Source organism: Miscanthus floridulus, chromosome 16 (assembly GCF_019320115.1).
Source record: "Miscanthus floridulus cultivar M001 chromosome 16, ASM1932011v1, whole genome shotgun sequence".
Classification (NCBI taxonomy): domain Eukaryota; kingdom Viridiplantae; phylum Streptophyta; class Magnoliopsida; order Poales; family Poaceae; genus Miscanthus; species Miscanthus floridulus.
In genome coordinates, this window is record NC_089595.1 from 33,446,323 (window position 1) to 33,465,486 (window position 19,164).

Consider the following 19,164-nt stretch of genomic DNA (forward strand, 5'->3'; position numbering starts at 1 on the left):
CTTATCACAACTTCAAGCTATATCAAATGGATGTGAAGAGTGCATTTCTCAATGGCCCTATTCAAGAACTTTTCTATGTTGAGCAACCACTAGGCTTTGAAGATCACAAGTTTCCCAACCATGTCTACAAACTCCAAAAGACGCTCTATGGGCTTAAGCAAGCACCAAGAGCATGGTATGAATGCCTTAAGGAATTCTTGCTTAAACAAGGCTTTGAAATAGGCAAAGCTAATCCTACCCTTTTCGCTCACAAAGTTGGCAAAGATATATTTGTGTGCCAAATATATATCGATGACATAATATTTGGTAGTACTAATCATTCTTTTTGTGAGGAATTTAGTAGGATCATGACCAAGAGATTTGAGATGTCCATGATGGGTGAATTGAAGTTCTTCCTTGGATTTCAAATCAAGCAAGTAAAGGATGGAACTTTTATTAGCCAAACGAAGTACACTCATGATATGCTATGAATGCCAAGCCTATCAAAACTCCCATGCCAACCAATAGACATTTAGATCTCAATAATGAAGGGAAAACCATGGATACTAAGGTATATCACTCCATGATCGGCTCTCTACTTTATTTGTGTGCATCTAGGCCCGATATTATGCTTAGTGTGTGCATGTGTGCTAGATTTTAAGCTAACCCAAAAGAGTGCCACTTAGTGGCCGTTAAGAGAATCTTGAGATATTTAGCACACACTCCTAACCTTGGCTTGTGGTATCCTAAGGGCTCTAGGTTTGATCTACTTGGGTATTTGGATTCTGATTACGCCGGTTGCAAAGTAGATCAAAAAAGCACTTTGTGGACATGTCAATTCCTTGGATGGTCTCTAGTGTCTTGGAGTTCTAAAAAGCAAAATTGTGTAGCCCTTTCCATCGTCAAGGCCAAGTATGTTGCAGCTGGCGCATGTTGTGCTCAACTACTTTGGATCAGGCAAACCCTTCAAGATTTTGGATGTCACTTCGCAAAAATCCCACTCTTGTGTGACAACAAAAGTGCCATAAAGTTAGCCAATAATCCCATAAGCCTCTCAAGAACTAAGCACATAGACATCCGATATCATTTCTTGAGAGACCATGAAGCCAAAGGAGATATCAAAATTCACCATGTGAGCACCGAAAAACAACTAGCCGATATCTTCACTAAGCCTCTTGATGAGTCAAGGTTTTGTGCTTTGCGTAGTGAGCTAAATATTCTTGATTCTCATAACGTGGTTTGAACTATAGCACACCTTGATTGATGAACTAGCATGGATAGGAGAAATGAATTGCAAAAGTATAAATATTATGCTAAAAATATTTTATCATAAGAAACAAGTGCATTATGATTACTGCTTGTATTGATTATTTATTGGTGATCATAGTGTGCTTGAGATATGTGTACAGATCCTATATATATATAAAAGTATTTAGTTAGTAGCTAAATTTGCTATACTGGGGAGTGCGGCTGTGCCACGCCTACCCTACGGCAGTGCCACACTTTGAATTTCAATCGAAATTTAGCCCATGACAGCAGTTACCGTGGGGCCCATTTACTCTTCTTATTTTACCTGGCCCCAGGATAACTCTCACCTCATTCTCACCTGCAGTTGATGCCTCTCTCTCTCTCTCTCCTTTCTCTCCCTCTCGCGCACAGCGCCGCGGCACCGATGCCCTGCTCCACTGCCACCTCCGATAGTGTCATGCTATGCTGCTGGTCTTCCTCGTCATTGCCAGTAGCCGCTGTAGCTCGTGGATGGAGCTATTTCATCTCTTTCGTCCTTAATCCATGAAAACCAAGGTGAAACCATAAATCCTTCCCAATCTATGCAATGTGTCGATTCTAGTTGTCTTGGATGGTTGATTGGAAGGTATATAGTAGTTTGGATGATGTATTGAGGATTGATTGAAGTAGAAATCATGATTCAACTTTGGAACCAAACTGACTGCTGCGGCAGTGCCACACCCTCAGTGCGGCAGTGCCGCACCTCTGTGGCAAAGATGGCAATGCTACACTCTTGGTTCGATGGTTGACTCACTTTATCTATTTCACTCAGCACCCAATGCTAAGATTCATGATTACTAGGCTTTCTCTCAATCATATCTAGATGAATCAATAACATAGACATGCATGTGCTTTCTAAGATTGTATAGTGGGCTGGGAGTTAAATTATGAAGTAAGTTCAGTAGACAAGAACATGCGAAGTGCAGTCTTGGTGGAATAGCTGGTGCGGCAGTGTTGCACATCTGGGGGCAATACCTCATCAGCTGCTTCTCTCGCCTGCATGTTGACTCTTCTTGATTACTTAACTTGCTTTATAGGGTAACTCCTACTCTCCATTTGTATAGTTTCTCATTTTGGTCTATGTTTTTGTGTAGATAGCCTCCAGAGGTGATGATCACCGGAGGGGAAAGAGGAAGATGACAGAGCCTCAGGACAAGCAAATGCCTCATCGTGGTCATGGTAGGACCATAGGGGGCAGCAGCAGTGCAGTAGGCAGAGATGTTGCTAGAGATAGGGGGAGGAGAGATCAGATGATCTAGGATGAGGAGAACCTAGAGAGGGCTGACCGCACCATTCCTCCAGGTGCTTGCCCAGATACTCTACCTCATCTTGAGGAGTTTGACAGGAGCTACATTAGGGAGTATTCTAAGGATGTAGTCATGAGGTGTCCTATTGACACACATGCTCATCCCGTGCTTAACTATGTGGGAAAGCTGAAGATGGTGGTGGAAGCACGTGAGAACAATCCCTATGAGCAGCCAAAGGATTTGGAGATTGACTACAGGTTTTGGAATGAGTTTTAGTCCAACTTCTATGCATCTATGAACTTCAACTCCAAGAAATCCAAAGTTGTCAAGATGCAGTATGTTGATTGGGAGGAGATCAAGGCAAAGAATGAGCTAGAATTCAATAAGGTGATCAAGGCTTGTGAGTTGTTTGGCCTCACTAATATTATGAGCTTCAGATATAATTGGAATGAGGAAGTGCTAGCCTAGTTCTATGCCACTTTCTTCTATAGCATCTACATTGATGAGATTCACTGGATGACTAAGGGACGGCATTATAGAGTTGATTTTATGACTTTCAGTCAGATCCTTGGTTTTAGAGAGGAGGAGCGGGGCTTCACTTATATTCATGATGAGGCTAGAGCTGAGATCCATGATATTGCCTATGTGGATTAACAGGAGAAGTGCAAATGGGAAAGTCAGTGGCCTAAAGAGCTATTATTACATTCTGAACAATTTGATCAGGCACACTATCAATCCCAAGGATGGAGCAGCTTCTGATCTTAATAGATATATGAGGAATGTGCTTGCTAAATTTGCTCCTAGAGGTGACAGGTTTAATGTCCCTCGCTTCATGTGGCGTGAGCTGAGGAACGCCATGGAGGATGGGAGAAAGGGGATACCCTATGCCCCCTATCTCATATTTATGATTGAGAGGGTCTCTAGCTATATATTTGAGAAAGATGGTCTTCACACTGTCTACAAAATTGAGAAGACCAGAGGGGCAGGTGCTAGTAGGGCAGTGAGACAGTCTCCATCAGTTGAGGATGTGCCTGAGTCATCCCGCTCTAGGCCTCACAAGGAAAAGAAGATGGAGAAATTTGGGAAGTGGATCAAGGCCATCTTCACCACATGCACTTATGCAGCAAGGACCGCATATCAGGACCGGTTGGAGAACTATGAAGCCAACCAGGAGGCTAGAGAGCGTGCAGGGCTACCACCTCTTTCTCCAGTTCAGTCATCGCCGAGGTTTGATGACCTCCCTAGTCTTTCTGAGATAGTTTTAGAGGAGGAGGAGGAGGAGGAGGAGGAGCAGGAGTAGCCAGAGCTTGATCCTCACACAAGTTTGAGGTCCACCTTGCAATCCATGAGGAGGAGCACCACACTTCGACCACTCATCGCCAAGGGACGGTAGTGGTGTCTTCTTCTTCCTCTAACGATGACGATGATGATGATGGTGGTGGAGAGGAGGACGTTGCAGGTGCTAGTGGAGCTGCTGGTGGGGATGATGTCGATTGAGACACCATCCAAGAGGATGAGGAGTGTTGGTCTTTCTTCTTTTCTTCTCTTTTTGGTGCTTTATGCCAAAGGGGAGAAAATTAGAGGGGTCAACCACTTTTTTGACGCCATGGAGGTTGCTATAGCTAGAGTTATGTTCGTATCCGTTTACAGTAGTCTTCATTCAGTAAGAGTTTGAGAGTCCATTAGAAACTCTATTTATGTAATAATGCTACTTAAGTACTTTATATATGTGTGGGATATGGACATATATTAATCTATGATGTCGTTTGTGATACAATTGTGCTAGAATGTATATCTTTATATGTATCACATGTTGTGTAGTGTCTGTTCTGATCTGTGTTGTTAGAGCAAGTGCGGCAGTGCCGCACCCAACTGCAACAGCAAACCATGTTGTGCATAAATTGTCATTTGCATCACATTTTATATACCTGACATAGTATGCAACACCCCCATAGGAGCATGGATGTAGGGGGAGCCCTATCACTTTCACTAAAATGTTAATCTTGGCTTCTTATGCTAATTTGAGAATTCAATTCTCTATTCACACATTTAGGGGGAGGCTCTACACCCATGGCTTAAAAATCTCAGTATTTATTTTATATCTTTTGTAAGCTCTAATTGGGTTGTCATTAATCACTAAAATGGGGGAGATGGAAAGTGCAATCAAGCCCTAATTATGGGTTTTGGTGATAATGAGCACGCAATTAGAGAACTAATAAGATTTATCGAGATGACAAGCAGGGAATTCATGTTCGAGGATGCTACACGAAATGGAGGAGCCCCCAATTATAAATGTAGAAGGCTTCAAACTCAATGGAGGCTTAAATTCTTTTATATTTCAAATTTGAGTATAGGAAAAGCTATGCTGTAAAGGGGGACACAATGCTTAAGCTAATATGTGCTACTAAGTGATCAAACATACACATGCATCCTCAGATTCACAGCCAAGACAGTCTACACTTCACTCTTACCCTTGCTGTCTTGCGTGGTGCAGCACTGCTGCACTTGAAGAGAGGCACTGCCACAGTACAGCACTGCCGCACTTGAGCCACGGCACTGCCACAACTTAAGTGATCATTGGGGGCTGGGGGTATTTATACTATTCCCCTTCCTCCCCAATGGTACACTACCTCTTCTTCCTCACCTTAGCACTCCCAAAACAAAGCAGGAGCTCTCTCTCTCTCTCTCTCTCCCTTCATTGTTGACCTCAAGCCCCCAAGCAAATCCATCGATTTCCCCATCAATCCTTGAAGAAAAAGGGTCCAAAACTCGATTAGAGAGCAGCTCCATTGATTCCCTAACTCTAAAGAGCACTTGGTTCATGTTTTGGCCGGTGGTTATGTTTGTTACTCTTGGACCTTGGCTCCTAGCCGGCTAGAGCGTCGCCCGTGGAGCTTGCCAACTTGTGTGGCAGCCCTAGGAGGTTTGTAACCATCTTTTGAAGCTAGTAAACTCACCCCTCATCTCAAGAGTTAAGTCTCTAGACTTGAGAACGAGGAAGGGTCGGAAGGCCCTAAGCCTTAGTGGCTAACCTCAATAATGTGGAGGTAGGCAAGCCTTGGTGGTGAGCCAAACCACGGGATAAATCATTGTGTCACTTGTGCTTGATTTACATTACATGCATGACATATTGTGGTTGAGGTGATTTCAAGGGTTTTTAGTCGATCTACCTATGTGTGGTGTTCCTACCACTTCTAACTCTTGATCTGTGATTGTCATACCTGTAGTAAGCTAGAAAATTTCTCCAATCTAAGTTTTCATTCATGGATTTTGAACTATGACTCGAAGTTGTCTACAGGTGCGACAGTGCCGCTGTTCTAGCCCGACAGTGCCGCAGTCCGGTAGTGCCGCAGGGTGAATTTGATAAAAGTTTGAGTGTTTGTTTTGACAGGCATATTCACCCTCCCCCTCTAGGCCAACCAGAGATCCTATAATCTCATTGAGGTGCTTTACCTTCCTTGCTGCACCTCACATGGTCGAGATGCAAGCAGAGGAGGCGTGGGAGAGAAGCATTGTCGTCGTTGCTGCTGCTCCAAAGGAAGGAGGATCGCTAGGTGTTGGTATTTGATAAAGTGCATAAGAAAATAAGAGTTTCTGCAACCGCACAGAAATACCAATATAGCATTTTACTAGGAATATTACATGTATCATTATTTATATTTTTACCACTAGGAAGGAATAGTGGCAAGAAAGAGATTGATAACTTATATTTATGATGAATCAATAAACAAAACACATACCCTAAATAGGGGTAATTCAATTGATAATAATAATAATAATGTATATGATAAGTATAAATACTCAGAGAGACTTAGCTAGTTAACTAGATTCAAGTGAGTTAAATTCCTAAGTTATCTTAATTACAAGTCAAAGTAATATATGTCATTGTATATACTTAATATTAATAGGATTAACTTATATTTATACCAGGCGACATTATCTAAAGACAAGCATATTAATATACTTCTCTCTAGTGATCATAGGTCCTGCTATGCCTACACACTGGGAGTGGACTACAGAGGATCTAATTAGGTGTCACTACCGCATAAATCTACCACTTCCTAGTATGCAAGATGCATCCACAGGCAAGATAATGTATAAGCACCATGCTTACACATGATCTGATTACTCAACCCATTCAAACACTGAGTTGAGCGCTCTGTGAACAAAAGCATAGATATATTGCTAATTCTAATTATATACTAAGCATAAACTCAATATATACTAAGAACATGATAACCAAGATAATAATATAAATGGAGATTAATGTCATCAAGTAGATAAATATAAAGGATACAAGGGCTATACCAAGCCTCTAGTGACTAGATCTGGAATCCCAAGCAGCAGCTCGACTCTACTTGATCTAACTAAACTAAGCTATGCTATGAACCTATTTATGTGGAGCTCTTATCTCTTGAGTTTGATCTGACTTGAATGAATTCTAAGTGTCTTCCTAGAGGGGGTCTGGGGTTCCTTTTATAGGGGGATTGAGTAGGGAGCAAGTAATTTCCATGTCATCGACCCTCACCAATTCTTACACCCACCATAGGATCAAAATAACTTGAATCAAGAGTGGAGATTATTCCTCAAGGTTGGTGGAGATACCGTGGTGCCGACAGGTGGGACTGGGGAGGTCGACTGACCTGCAGGTGGGGTCGGCCGACCCCACCATGGCCCCTGTCCACTTGGATCTTCGTCTTTGGCCCATGAAGAATGGTTTAGGGCCTAATAGAGTTGGTTTCATTGAGATTGGATCTAATCCCTTGTGATAGTATGGCCCACTTTAGCCTGTTTTCTGGATAAATCCTCCTGTAATTATAAAATCACCAAAACTTATGGAAATACTTGGTTTCAAACCTTTAGTCCTATGTTGATGGTTGATTTTAAGTATAATTATATAGTTGACATTATTGACCGTCAACACCAGGTTGCTAGAACTGATGAACCGGCAGCAGCAGGGTTGCGTAGGGTAGAAAGATGGTAACTGCACATACAGACATCACCTTGGTAGCGGCCCTACGCTCATCAGAGCCATCATAGGAGCCACCACCGGCATCCTAGCAGCCCCAATGAAGCCCAGCAATGCCAAACCAGGGATACCAAAGTGAATTCAGTACCCCTTGGCTTGCCCAAATAAGCAAACCCCTTAATCACAAAACTTCCACTAGCACCTAGATGGAATAGCCCCTGCTCGCCTAGATGCCGGTAGTACCCAATCTTGAAGGTCTTCTCCCAACGCCGCTACTACCGTCGGAGGAATTGGACAAAGAGCGCCATGGCGATGAAGAAAAAAAGATGGTTGGCTCAAGAGCTTTGTCGATCTATATCTATTCTAAAAGAATGAAGGAGGAAGAGTGTGTGGAATGAGGCCAAGAGGTGCACCTAGACCCAGCTTAAATAGGCCAACCTTGAAGATGGAGAAGCAGAAAGGAGCAGTTAAGATGCGTGATCTAGGGATAGGCATTAGGAAAGACAAGGTACGACGGTTCTCGGCAGAAGTGGTGAGATGGTGTTGGAAGTTGGGACATTCAACACTCATGCTGAATTTACCACCGGTAGACCAAATGGTCCTATAGGGACAGCGGCCATAACGCGTATCTCAATCGGCTCAGCATTCCAAATGATGGTGAAATTTAGCCCCAATACCACTGCCGCATTGATAGTTCAACCTTCGGTGGTACAAGATTCAACTGTCGGCTTCATTCCTTATGACTCCTCGCTATAGATACAACCGACGGTGGAAGTATCACACCGTCTCTTTTGTCTTCTATGGTAGTGAAATTAGCAACAGTGGTAGCTCAATTTGTTGTAGTGTTAGAAAATAGAAAAAGGTCAAGCAATGGTATGGTGCTCATGTAGGACTGCAAAAACGAAATGGAGAGCCAATCCATACTTGAAAAATATAAGCTCACTATTGAGTGTTATCATCTTTGTAGACACATTGACCACACTCGATTCAAAATGACTGATATGGCCATCCTTGGAATCACAACATCTATTCTATCAACTATAGACATAACACTCAGGATCTATTGCATAAGAAGACATTACACAGCTCACACAAGTTCTTATAGTAAGAAAAGTAGTTAAGTTACAATGGATCTGGTTCAACATAGATTTAGTTAAACATTCAATCATCACAATGAAAGTCTACAAGTATGGTAAGTTCGATACATCTCATGGTCCATGCTACTCCTATGAGTTCTGCCTCTTATGGACAAACTAAGTATTGATGTGCAGTAGCAGACGGTTCAGCATAAGAGGTGCCAGGTCTATCAGAGATTGTTAGAGGTTCATTCTAACAGACAGTCCACTAGAACACATAATAGCCACAGAATTGAGTTGTCAAGTTGCTATCTCCCTTGGTTCCACATGTCCGTTAACATGGTACCCTCAATATGCAAAGCACAACACCAGAACGCCCCCTCTCACACACTCTCCTTCTCCTCTCATCCCTCCTTTTATTTCTCTAGTTCTTGATCAATAACACCTAGAGCCCTAGCACAAGGAAGAGAAAGAGGAAAGGAAGGAGGGGATGTCAAGGGGAAGGATTGGAGGATGGCCCAAGCATAAGCAACACAATGAATTATCACCATTGCTAGGGGAGAGCAAGGAGTGCTCTCTCATCCCCTTACATTGGTGGTGAAGCAAGAAGGTGGAGTCACGACATCCATCAAGATCAATCACCATATCCACCTCTTGGCTTAAGGTAGATGAATCTCACCCTCAACCACTCATGAAACCATATAGATCAGTGTAGATAACTCCCACTTAGCAAAAACACCACTGGTGACATACATTGAGCTTCACATAGGTCGTCATGGACTTCACAATGCACCTTGCTTGATTAGCTCCAAAGGACCTTAGGAACATCATAGAGAAACCCCCATCACTAAACCCCAACTCAATCTATACTTGGCACCCCCCAAATTTGGATTTCAGAGTGCTCAAGGTGCATTGATGGACATTATTGTTTTTTCCAACACTTCTCTTGGATGCATCCAGCCTTCTTTTGCCCTTTCAATCATGACGAGGTTTACTCTTTCAACCCATTTATGTTTGTCTTGGATTTGATCTTTCCTAGCTATGTGCTTAATGCTACTATGTACCTCTACTTTATTCTTCTCTATTCTTGTTGTAGCTCCTCTTTCCAAAGGATAATACTCCCCATAAGGGTTGGATTGAATTGGGTTTTTATAAACTCTTTTGCTGGATACAACTATATCACTTAGCCGTATTCACCTAATGTTGATAGTGTGGCTATTCTAACACAAAATTGTTTGGCAGCCTAGGTTTTAACCCTATCTAGCATGAAAATTTCTAGAAAGCAAACTACTGAATGCAAATAGAAGGTTAGGAAGACTTGATATTTTTCACAAGATATTGAAGTGATGATAATCTTCACTAGTTCTTGTTGGAGCACCTGAAGAATTTTTAATGAGCCCATAACATTTTTTTCAATTGAGTATAACAATATTCCTGGTTCACCATGTTTATATAGCATAAAAATATTCATGTTCACTTGGATGTCACAAAAAGAAAATTATTTCTAGTTCAGGATAAAAATATTATAACATCGTGAGAATAAACATTGCAGGTTCGTGAAATTATTCTAGGGTTTCTAGCTTCAATAGAAAAAATGTTCAACCTTAATAAAATACAAAAAATCATTTACTTATTTACTATGCACTAATAAATAATATTATTTTTATGTTATTTGAAACCAATTTCCCATTAGCATAGTGTCCCATTGAGAGGATAGATACAAAATCGAGAAGAATAAAAACTAAAAAAAGAGAAATAAAAAGAAATAAAAAAAGTAAAAAGAAATGCGTGAAAAAAGGCCCAAGAACGCCCGTGTGGATGCTTTCTCCTGGGCCGAACAACCCGGGACTGGGCTAAGGCCGTCCGCCCCCATCCGCCCTTCCCGTTTTGCCCTCGCGTGCATTCTTTTCTCTCTCTCTCCTCTCTCTGTCTCTCTCTCTCCGACGACTGGTGTGCTACCGCCGCCGCCGCCCTACACCAGGTGCCCAGGCCTTCGTCGGTCTCTTCGCCGGCGACTAGCACCCACCAGGTATTCCAACCACTTCTCTTCCCTTACTGCTGTGCGAAACCGAGCACCCAAACCCTAACTTAAAGCTATTTGGCTATTTGATGACTTTCGCAATTTGGTGCATATTCAATTTTGTCCAAACAGGCTCCCCAATTTTTACGGTGAAGGCAGATATTTGATATTTCCCTCTATAGTAGTTTGGTTCATATTTCTGTCCGTTGTTGAGTTAATTGTATTGGTGCCTGATTGGTACGCATCACTGCATCAGTGTTGTTTCAGGATCTCCAGGGACCATGGATCAAGAGCAAAAACTAGAAGTATCTAATGCCATGTATACTTACAAGCATCATTGTAGCATAGGAGTTGACGTCCACGAGATCTTTGTTAAGAGGAGCAGATTGCGAGTTGTTCTATCATACATTGGCATTATTTTCCTTCTTGCGAATGTCTGCCAACCATTGCTGAGAAAGGTACAATTGTCTTGTAACTGTTGATGCAAAAAATGATCAGATACATCCAGAAGAATCTTATTATAAGTGCTTCGTTCATGATCTTTGGTTAGTTCACTGAAATGTAGACAAACCTGGAGCCACCGAATTTCATGTCTATGTAGAACAGTTTCGCAGTGTGACATTACCTTCTTTTCACATATTTATTGATACGGAATTACAGAAATGAACTTACGAGAATCATCAACTTGTGTTGCCCATCTTTTTAATAATGTCCTTACGATTATAGGTTCGCATATGATGAAATGCATTATAGTTTTGTTTAACTTTGTATTTTATGACTGGTATACATAGTGGAAATTGACCTGCTTCAACATCGCAGGAGAGCGTGTTCCTTGGATCAGTTTGGAATATTACCTTTGCTGTTCTTGTCGCCAAATGTTTGCAATACAAACCTGTGAAGAAAGGTGAATCCTTCATCGTAGATGTGTTTGTATAACCTTTCTACATATTGATAGTAATAGGTCATAGTTAGTTTGACTGCCAGATGCTGCATACTTCAAAATTTAAAGCTCCCTTGCCTCCGTTATTTGTGCATGAAATTGAGATTGTATTTCGTGTTGCCTTTCCCTGTTTGTTTGTGTGCAGAATCAGTAGTGATAATGCCAGCTTTTGGGGTTCAGCTAGAGATACATTTTTGGAGGTATACATAATCCTTACCTGAATAATAGATCATGCTCCATTTTATTCCCTTACTGTCAGTCCTATTCTCTATCTTATTGTGTATATCCATGGTCCTTGATAATTGGAGAATGGCAGCTAACTGTACTTCTTGGAGTAGGGACTGTAGCATGCCATGCATTAAATAGAACTCCACACAAAAATGAAGACAGAAAGGAGGTAGCAAAAATAAAATGACCACTTTGTCTGTTGAATATTTTCACCACCAATCATTCAAGTTGACTGTTGGAGTGCAATCTCTTTTGGCGGTCACTGCTAGTCTGCTACCCAGCAAAGTAGCAGATCAATGGTCTCATTTTCAGCAGCTCTGTGCTGAGTGCTGTATAAGGACTCTTCAGTATCGGCTTACATGGGGGTAGGTCTGTTTTATTTTGGCCAAAACGAGATAGAGATATGACAGCAATCCATTCTCTTTCATACACTGGCAGCTCTAGATCACTGATCATGCATGATAAATGATATGCGTCAAGTAGCTATTATATGTTTTAGGCTGAACTTTCCTCTAGAATCATGCTGTTCAATGAAGCCCAGTCTTATGAGCAAAACTGACCTCTTATGAGCCATGCGAATATGGGATGCATAATCTGGACTCTGTGTATGATTAACACTTAAGTATCAAATTATTTAATTAAATAGTTTCTGAAGTATGAGTTGGGCTCTGTCCGACAATTGCTAGATATTCCCTATAGCTTTAACACGATTGGTGTACTGTACTGATAGACATCATATAGGCAGAGTATCAGATTTTCTTAACCATGCACTTTCTCACTCTGCCTTAGAGAGGTGTGGGATTTACAGTTATTTCTTTTTGCTTAGAAAGGATATAGGCTGCTTGAAGCTGGTTCCAATTGTCGATTCATTTACATTAAGAATTTTAATTGTGATTCTTAGTGGAAGAGTTGATCATCGTTTTGTGCCCATTGGCAAGATTCTGAAGCCACTGATAAATGAGTGTGTGACACCGGTGACCTGTTACTGGAGCTTGGCACTGCTTTTGCGTGATGAAGAGGAACTCCTGCTAGTTTTCCAGGTAAAGCTTGCACTTGTTCTCATATCTTGGTTAATTGAAAACGAATTTCAGCAATCCAATAGCAAGCTTAATCATGCAGAGATCTCGTCCTCCTGTCAAGATGTTGGTTCCAGTATGGAAAGCTCTCTGCACTTTGACAAAAAACTCTGACACCCAAGCCCTTCTCTAATTTGTAACTGTGACTCTTCAGAAACATGAGTTAGCTGTGGCTTTGTGTAGATGGATGTATCATCAGAAGAGGCATCTGCAGTTATAGATTCAGATAGGAACTATTGATGGTGTGTTGATGTCATCATACTCAGGACGTAACCAGTGCTAGGGGCATTGATTGTTAGTGGTGATTTCGGCTGGAAGTGTATACGGATTAACACTAACCATTTATGATTCCATAGTCCTGATATACTGCTACTGGATACTCGCGTTCACTTTCATGCTTTATTTTTGTTGGATATCTGAATGAGATGCCAAATACTTTAAGCAATTCAAGTGAAACTTTGTCATGTACGGAAAGATACAAAGTTTTGTTAAACAATACTGTATCTTTTGTGTTGTGTGCCACATAAATGAGAGGCTACGAGAAGTATGAAAATGAAATGTGCACACACAAGCATGTGAGGTGTCTGTTCCTTGCAGAGATCCAAATGCAATCAAGCATACCATACACTAGTGGAGTATCATATGCACGTGCACTCACTCCGATTCCTAACCCTGTAACCCTTGTTGATGAGTTGTTAACTGGCACATCCAGTACTACTGGTGAATGAGGTGAGCTTGAGTTTGCGAAACAGAGCTTTTAACTCGCATGGATCGGCATTCGGCTATGAAATAAGATAGATTAATCAATAAAAATTAGAAGAAACAATGACACAGGCACGGCATGGTCCTGGTTCCTGGAGTCTTTTCTGCATTGTTTGCGCCCTAGCAAATGTAGAGCCTGAGTTGCCTTAGCACTGTAGAGCGTGAGCTGTTTTAAGCTTAAATCTTGACCTGGACGATGCATAAATGACAAACAAATCTTGCAAAACAAAAAGGGAACACGAGAAAAATATTTACTCTGCCAGGAAAGCCTTTTATTGCAATATTTCCACAAGAGGTCTACAGACAAAAAAGTGGCAAAAATACATTCAAGCAGAAACGCAGCAGCCACTTCTACCTCAATCAACCAAAGTAAGGAACATTCTCATTGGTGATGGAGCTATAGTCGGTTGAGCTCGACGCGGCGGCGGCGTACACCGCCGATGACGACGACGAGGAGGCCGCAGGCCCCACAGCAGCCACGGCGGCCGCCAAAGTTGCCGCTCTTGCCCCTACCGATGACCTGCTGCCGGCGTGCAGCCCGCGGCTGGCTGCCGAGGCCGCGAGGAGCTGGGAGGCGTGCGACGAGGGGAGCACCGTGGCCACCGCGGCCGCCGCCGGACGGCACCTGTGCCTGACGATCTCGGCCCTGACGGTGGCGAGCTCGGCCTCCAGCGTTTGCACCTGCTGCTGCAGAGTGAGGATGGCGCCCATGCAGCCGTACACGGGGTCCCGGAGCCGCAGGTTCGCCTCGTACACCAGGCTGTTCGCCGCGTCGGCGCGCTGGCTCTCTTGCACCTCCTGATATGATGCAGATTGCAGATGTATGTATGAGGCCGTTGTCAGTCAGCAGCTCAGCATGCAGCAGTATACAGTGTGATTGATGGTGGATACATAGATTATTGCTAAAGGATCTGAGATTTAGTTGTCAGCTAACTGCTGATGAGCAAAAGGGACTAGTGTGAGTCCCTGACGAAGTATTCATATATATGCCATGAACCAAGTGCTTGTTTTCAGATGAACATGGCGCCAGAAACATTGGAGTGTTGATTCAAGAAATTGAGTTTGTTAGGTTGATTCATTTCCCTTTTGTCCAGAAACGTGATAATTTTTAACTTGCATAACATTTGAGTTGCTGCATATATATGCGGCGCAAGTCCAGATTTTTCTTGAGAGATAAAAATGGGATCCAGACTGAGGATATTTTCAATGTGTAACAATCTCACAAATCTTTGTGAAAGACAAATCATTTGTATGTTCAACATTCGAGTCTTTGAGCGAGTATACAGAAATAACAATTTGAAACTTGAAAATGGTACCTTGACAATTGACGTAAAACACAAGGAGTACATGATAACGGCAGAAAAAAAAAAAAAAAAAAAAAACTGTAGTGGTCTACTACAAATTCCAAAGAGATGGAAAAGGGGATTTATAGGGTTATGAACGTACACAGGTCGTCTGTGATTAATAAAGCCTCAAGATTTCATCAAAATTATATATTTTGTCAAGAACTACTCAGTTTGAATCACGACACTGCCAAAAAAAAAGGGTGTACCTCTCAGAGTAACTAAGATTTAGATCCAAATAGCCCCCTCGAAATAAAAACATTTTACTAAATTTCATGAAGTTGAGTATAGATCGGCCAAAACGCCATGGATCCCATTGGTGGACTTACCAGGAGCATCTTTGAGACGTTGCTGGCGCCGAAGACCTTGTGGACGGCGGCGAACTTGTGCGGCTCCAGCGGCGAGAAGTAGGGCGAGAAGGGGCACTCCTGCGCGCACCGTCGCCTGAGCAGTTTGCACGCCGCGCACGGCATGATTGTGTTCAGCGCCGACCCTGGCCCGGCGCCTGCAACAGCACCTGCCCCAGGCGGCGAGCTGTAGCTCCTCCGTGCCGCCGCCGTCATCCGCTCCGCCGCTGACTCCCTCTTGATCTTCTTCCCTAGCTCATCATAGTCAGGCCATTCACTGAACACAGCATGAGATCATAGTAAGGGTAGGGTTAGATACTAGTAGGGTTAGGGTCCTAGTAACTGCTTGATGGTTTTGATGCTGGATGCTTATTGCAGTAGCAGTAGCATGCTTCATGCTTGAAGATGGAAATGAATTGAGATTGAGGAGATAATTTTCTCTAGATCGATGAATATATATAGTAGCTTTTATATTTGACTAGATGGAGTAGATGTTTTTGCGCAGAAATTGGTGTTTCTCGGATGGATCATACCCTACCTTGCACTTGCAGTGGCCATGAAGAAGAAGATAGCTAGGGGAGACAGGAATGGGACTGAGGTGCTTTGGAAAAGGTGGCTTCTAGGTTTTCTGTGCTTGTGCTGCTTGAGAGAGTGTCCGCCTGACAGAGGAGGATTAGTAAAATGCGTCGGTGTTGACAAGGGATTGTACTGCAAGATATGTAAGTAGGTGTGCTTGCACCATTTGGAAGCTAGCCTGAGCTGTGTTGACTTTCCAGTTATAGTTTATCATGCGGCTAGCTAGACTGTATATAGATGTGTGCGCGTGGAATGATGGAATCTTCTGATGAATGTTTATTAACTGTCTTAATATGTTTGTTTGTTTTTCCAAACCTTGGTCTTAGTGTTCGTTTTAATTTTTTATCTTGTTTTATCTCATGTCCTAAAAACACTATTATTATACATATTCTAATTTAGCATTAGCAAGAAAATTTTTCTTCTTAAACGGTGTTACAAATTAGGTTAGATATATATGAGTACATAATTTGCTTCAAAATATCTGAAACATAGTTCTAATAACTAAAAAATGTATATCGTGAAGATATGATTAGTGAAGGGTACAAGATTGTTACTAGAACACATAACTCGTTACAATATAATTCGATTGCCAAATTTAGCTCTTAGTTTTATTTATTTTTAGATATGCCTTTTCATATAAGATTATACTTCCTTCGTCCCAACATCAATCAACACTACCGGACTCAGTGGCTTTGCCGAGTGCCAGGGGCACTCGGCAAAGCCCAATTTACACTCGGCAAAGGCTTTGCCGAGTGCTGCACTCGGCGAAGGCCACTCGGCAAAAAATGGGTCGACAAAGGCGTTTTTGCCGAGTATCTTTTGTCGGGCACTCGGCAAAGCCTTTGCCGAGTGCCCGACACTCGGCAAAGTTGGAACCGAAAAAAACACGAAAAAATTGGGAATTTTTTTTAATCGGTGGAGGCCCCCACCGGTCCATCTCCGGCATTTTTTCGCGTAAAATCCGCTGCTACAAGGCCGGCGGGATTTGAACCAGCGACCTCTATCTCGCGCGTCCCCTCCTCTAACCACTACACCATACTGCCACCTATGTCTAGATTCCGTTTTGGTTCCTCACATATTATACTAAACCGAGTGTAAATTGCTTGTTTGAGGCCCTAAACGAATTCAAATAAAAAAGTTGTAAACTACAAAGTTTCATAACTTTTCGACATCTACACTTTTAGTTTAGGAACTTTTTCCATCCGAGGTCGTTTACAATATTTGAATTTCAAAATTTTAAAATTCAAACGCAGTTTTGCATGACAAGATGATTTCAAATAAAAAAGTTGACAACTACAATGTTTCATAACTTTTCGAGATCTACAGAGTTTATTTTGGTTGTTTTTCCATCCGAGGTCGTTTGAAAAGTTCAAATTTTAAATTTTTGAAATTCAAACACAGTTTTGCATGACAAGATTATTTCAAATCAAAAAGTTGCCAATTACAAAGTTTCATAACTTTTTGAGATCTACAAAGTTTATTTTGGTTGTTTGGTCATCTATTCATCCGACATGGTCGTTCTAACATTGTTCATAAATAGTATATCTCTCTTTTGTAGTTTCATAAACTACAAGAGAGATATGTTAGATTTATGAACAAATTTACTTTCACTTTGTCATATGAAGAAAAGACCAAAACCAACATTGTACATCTTGATGAGTTATACAACTTTGTAGTTGAAAACTTTTTCATTTGAATTAATTTACTGCTTCAAAATATGCTTTGAAATTTTCTTTGCCTAGTGTAAAAAAAACACTCGGCAAAGAGCTTATTTGCCGAGTGTCAAAAAAAAACACTCGGCAAAGAGCTTCTTTGCCGAGTGTTTTTTTTCGCACTCGGCAAAGAAGCTCTTTGCCGAGTGTCCGAAAAAACAGTCGGCAATCCACTTGGCACTCGGCAAAGAGCCGGTCTCCGATCGTGCAACTTCTAGAGTTTTCCAAAGTTAAAAGTTTGACTAAATCTATAAAAATGGACACACAGATATTTATAACACAAAACTAGTATCATTAGATACACCAAAAAAAAACTTTGATAGTGTATGTACTTATATAATGCTATAGATGTTGGTATTTTTTCTATAAACTTTAAACTTAAATAGTTTGACTTAAGGCAATTCGATCTAAAAGTTGATTGATTTGGAAAATGATGGAGTGTAATATATCGGCACAACGGGAAACTGGTTGGCCTCCTTTTATTTTCATTAATAAAATATAATTCAGAACAAGTAACAACTCCTGTGTATATATTACTAGCTATAGGCATTGTTAATTATTTTCCTAGGAACAGGGCCCTATGCCCAACATCGGGCGCATCTTTAGGGTGTTGAAGTTATTGTGGTCCATTATATATAATATATATAAAGCAAGAATAAGAAAGTATCACTAGTAGAGAAACGACTTTTGATCCACTTTGAAATTTAGCTTTAGTCCCGGTATTTTCCGCTTCCGGGACTAGAGAAACCTTTAGTCCCGGTTGGTAGCTCCAACCGGGACTAAAGGTCCCTGCCCAACGGCTACCGAGGCGTGTCAGAGGCACGTCAGTGCGAGAATCTTTAGTCCCGGTTTGAGACATGAACCCGGACTAAAAGTGTGACTTTTAGTCCCGATTTGAGACACGAACCTGGACTAAATGTACCTTTAGTCCCGGTTTATGTCTTAAACCCGGACTAAAGGTGTCTCCAAACTGAATTTAAAATGAAAGCGTATCTTATCTAAGTTAGATGTGTGGTGGTAGGTGAGATGGTAACGCGTGCAAGAGCTGAAGTGGGAGGTCGTAGGTTCGAATCTCCATAGCTGCAACTTTTTCACTCAATAAACACCTCTACTCCCGGTTGGAGGAACCGGGACTAAAAATCAAGACCTTTAGTCCCGATTGCATAGTCCCGGTTCCAAAACCAGGATTAAAGGGGTTGAGAACCGGGACTAAAGCTTGTTTCTGTACTAGTGTATCTTCGATTCCTCTTCCTCATAACTAGGTCCACATGTGTTTTTATTCTGTTTTCCATGTTTTGCTTGGCATCAGCTGTAGTCTGTAGATGACAAGTCAGCATGCCTCTGCACATCTAAGATCCCATCTAGAAGAAAACAATACATATATAACCTGAACTAGAGTAATCATTTTGAATATAGTCTCAATATGTCAGTGATGTGCTTACCTATAGGCTGCCACCAAGTTATGAACTTGACACTTCCATTTCCAATGCCCAACTTGATTACCATTATAATAGATGCCTGCTGAGGATGGATTTATTTTTAAAAAAATTGATACACTTTTGCATGGAAATTACAAAAATATATCATATTACTGCTAATTTT

At 41.6% G+C, this 19,164-nt stretch overlaps 1 protein-coding gene and 1 pseudogene across 1 annotated transcript; one reads left to right on the forward strand and one right to left on the reverse strand.

Annotated features, from left to right (window-relative positions):
- Positions 1-10,448: 10,448 nt before the first annotated feature.
- Positions 10,449-13,278, forward strand: LOC136513410 (uncharacterized; annotated as a pseudogene).
- A 581-nt stretch (positions 13,279-13,859) lies between these two features.
- Positions 13,860-15,926, reverse strand: LOC136514291 (LOB domain-containing protein 15-like). Its single transcript, XM_066508278.1, has 3 exons — positions 15,813-15,926; positions 15,257-15,551; positions 13,860-14,382 (listed from the first exon to the last, which is right to left on the reverse strand). The coding sequence occupies exons 1-3, from the start codon at positions 15,830-15,832 to the stop codon at positions 13,945-13,947; spliced, it is 753 nt and encodes a 250-aa protein (XP_066364375.1). The 5' UTR covers positions 15,833-15,926; the 3' UTR covers positions 13,860-13,944.
- Between the last annotated feature and the right edge of the window lie 3,238 nt (positions 15,927-19,164).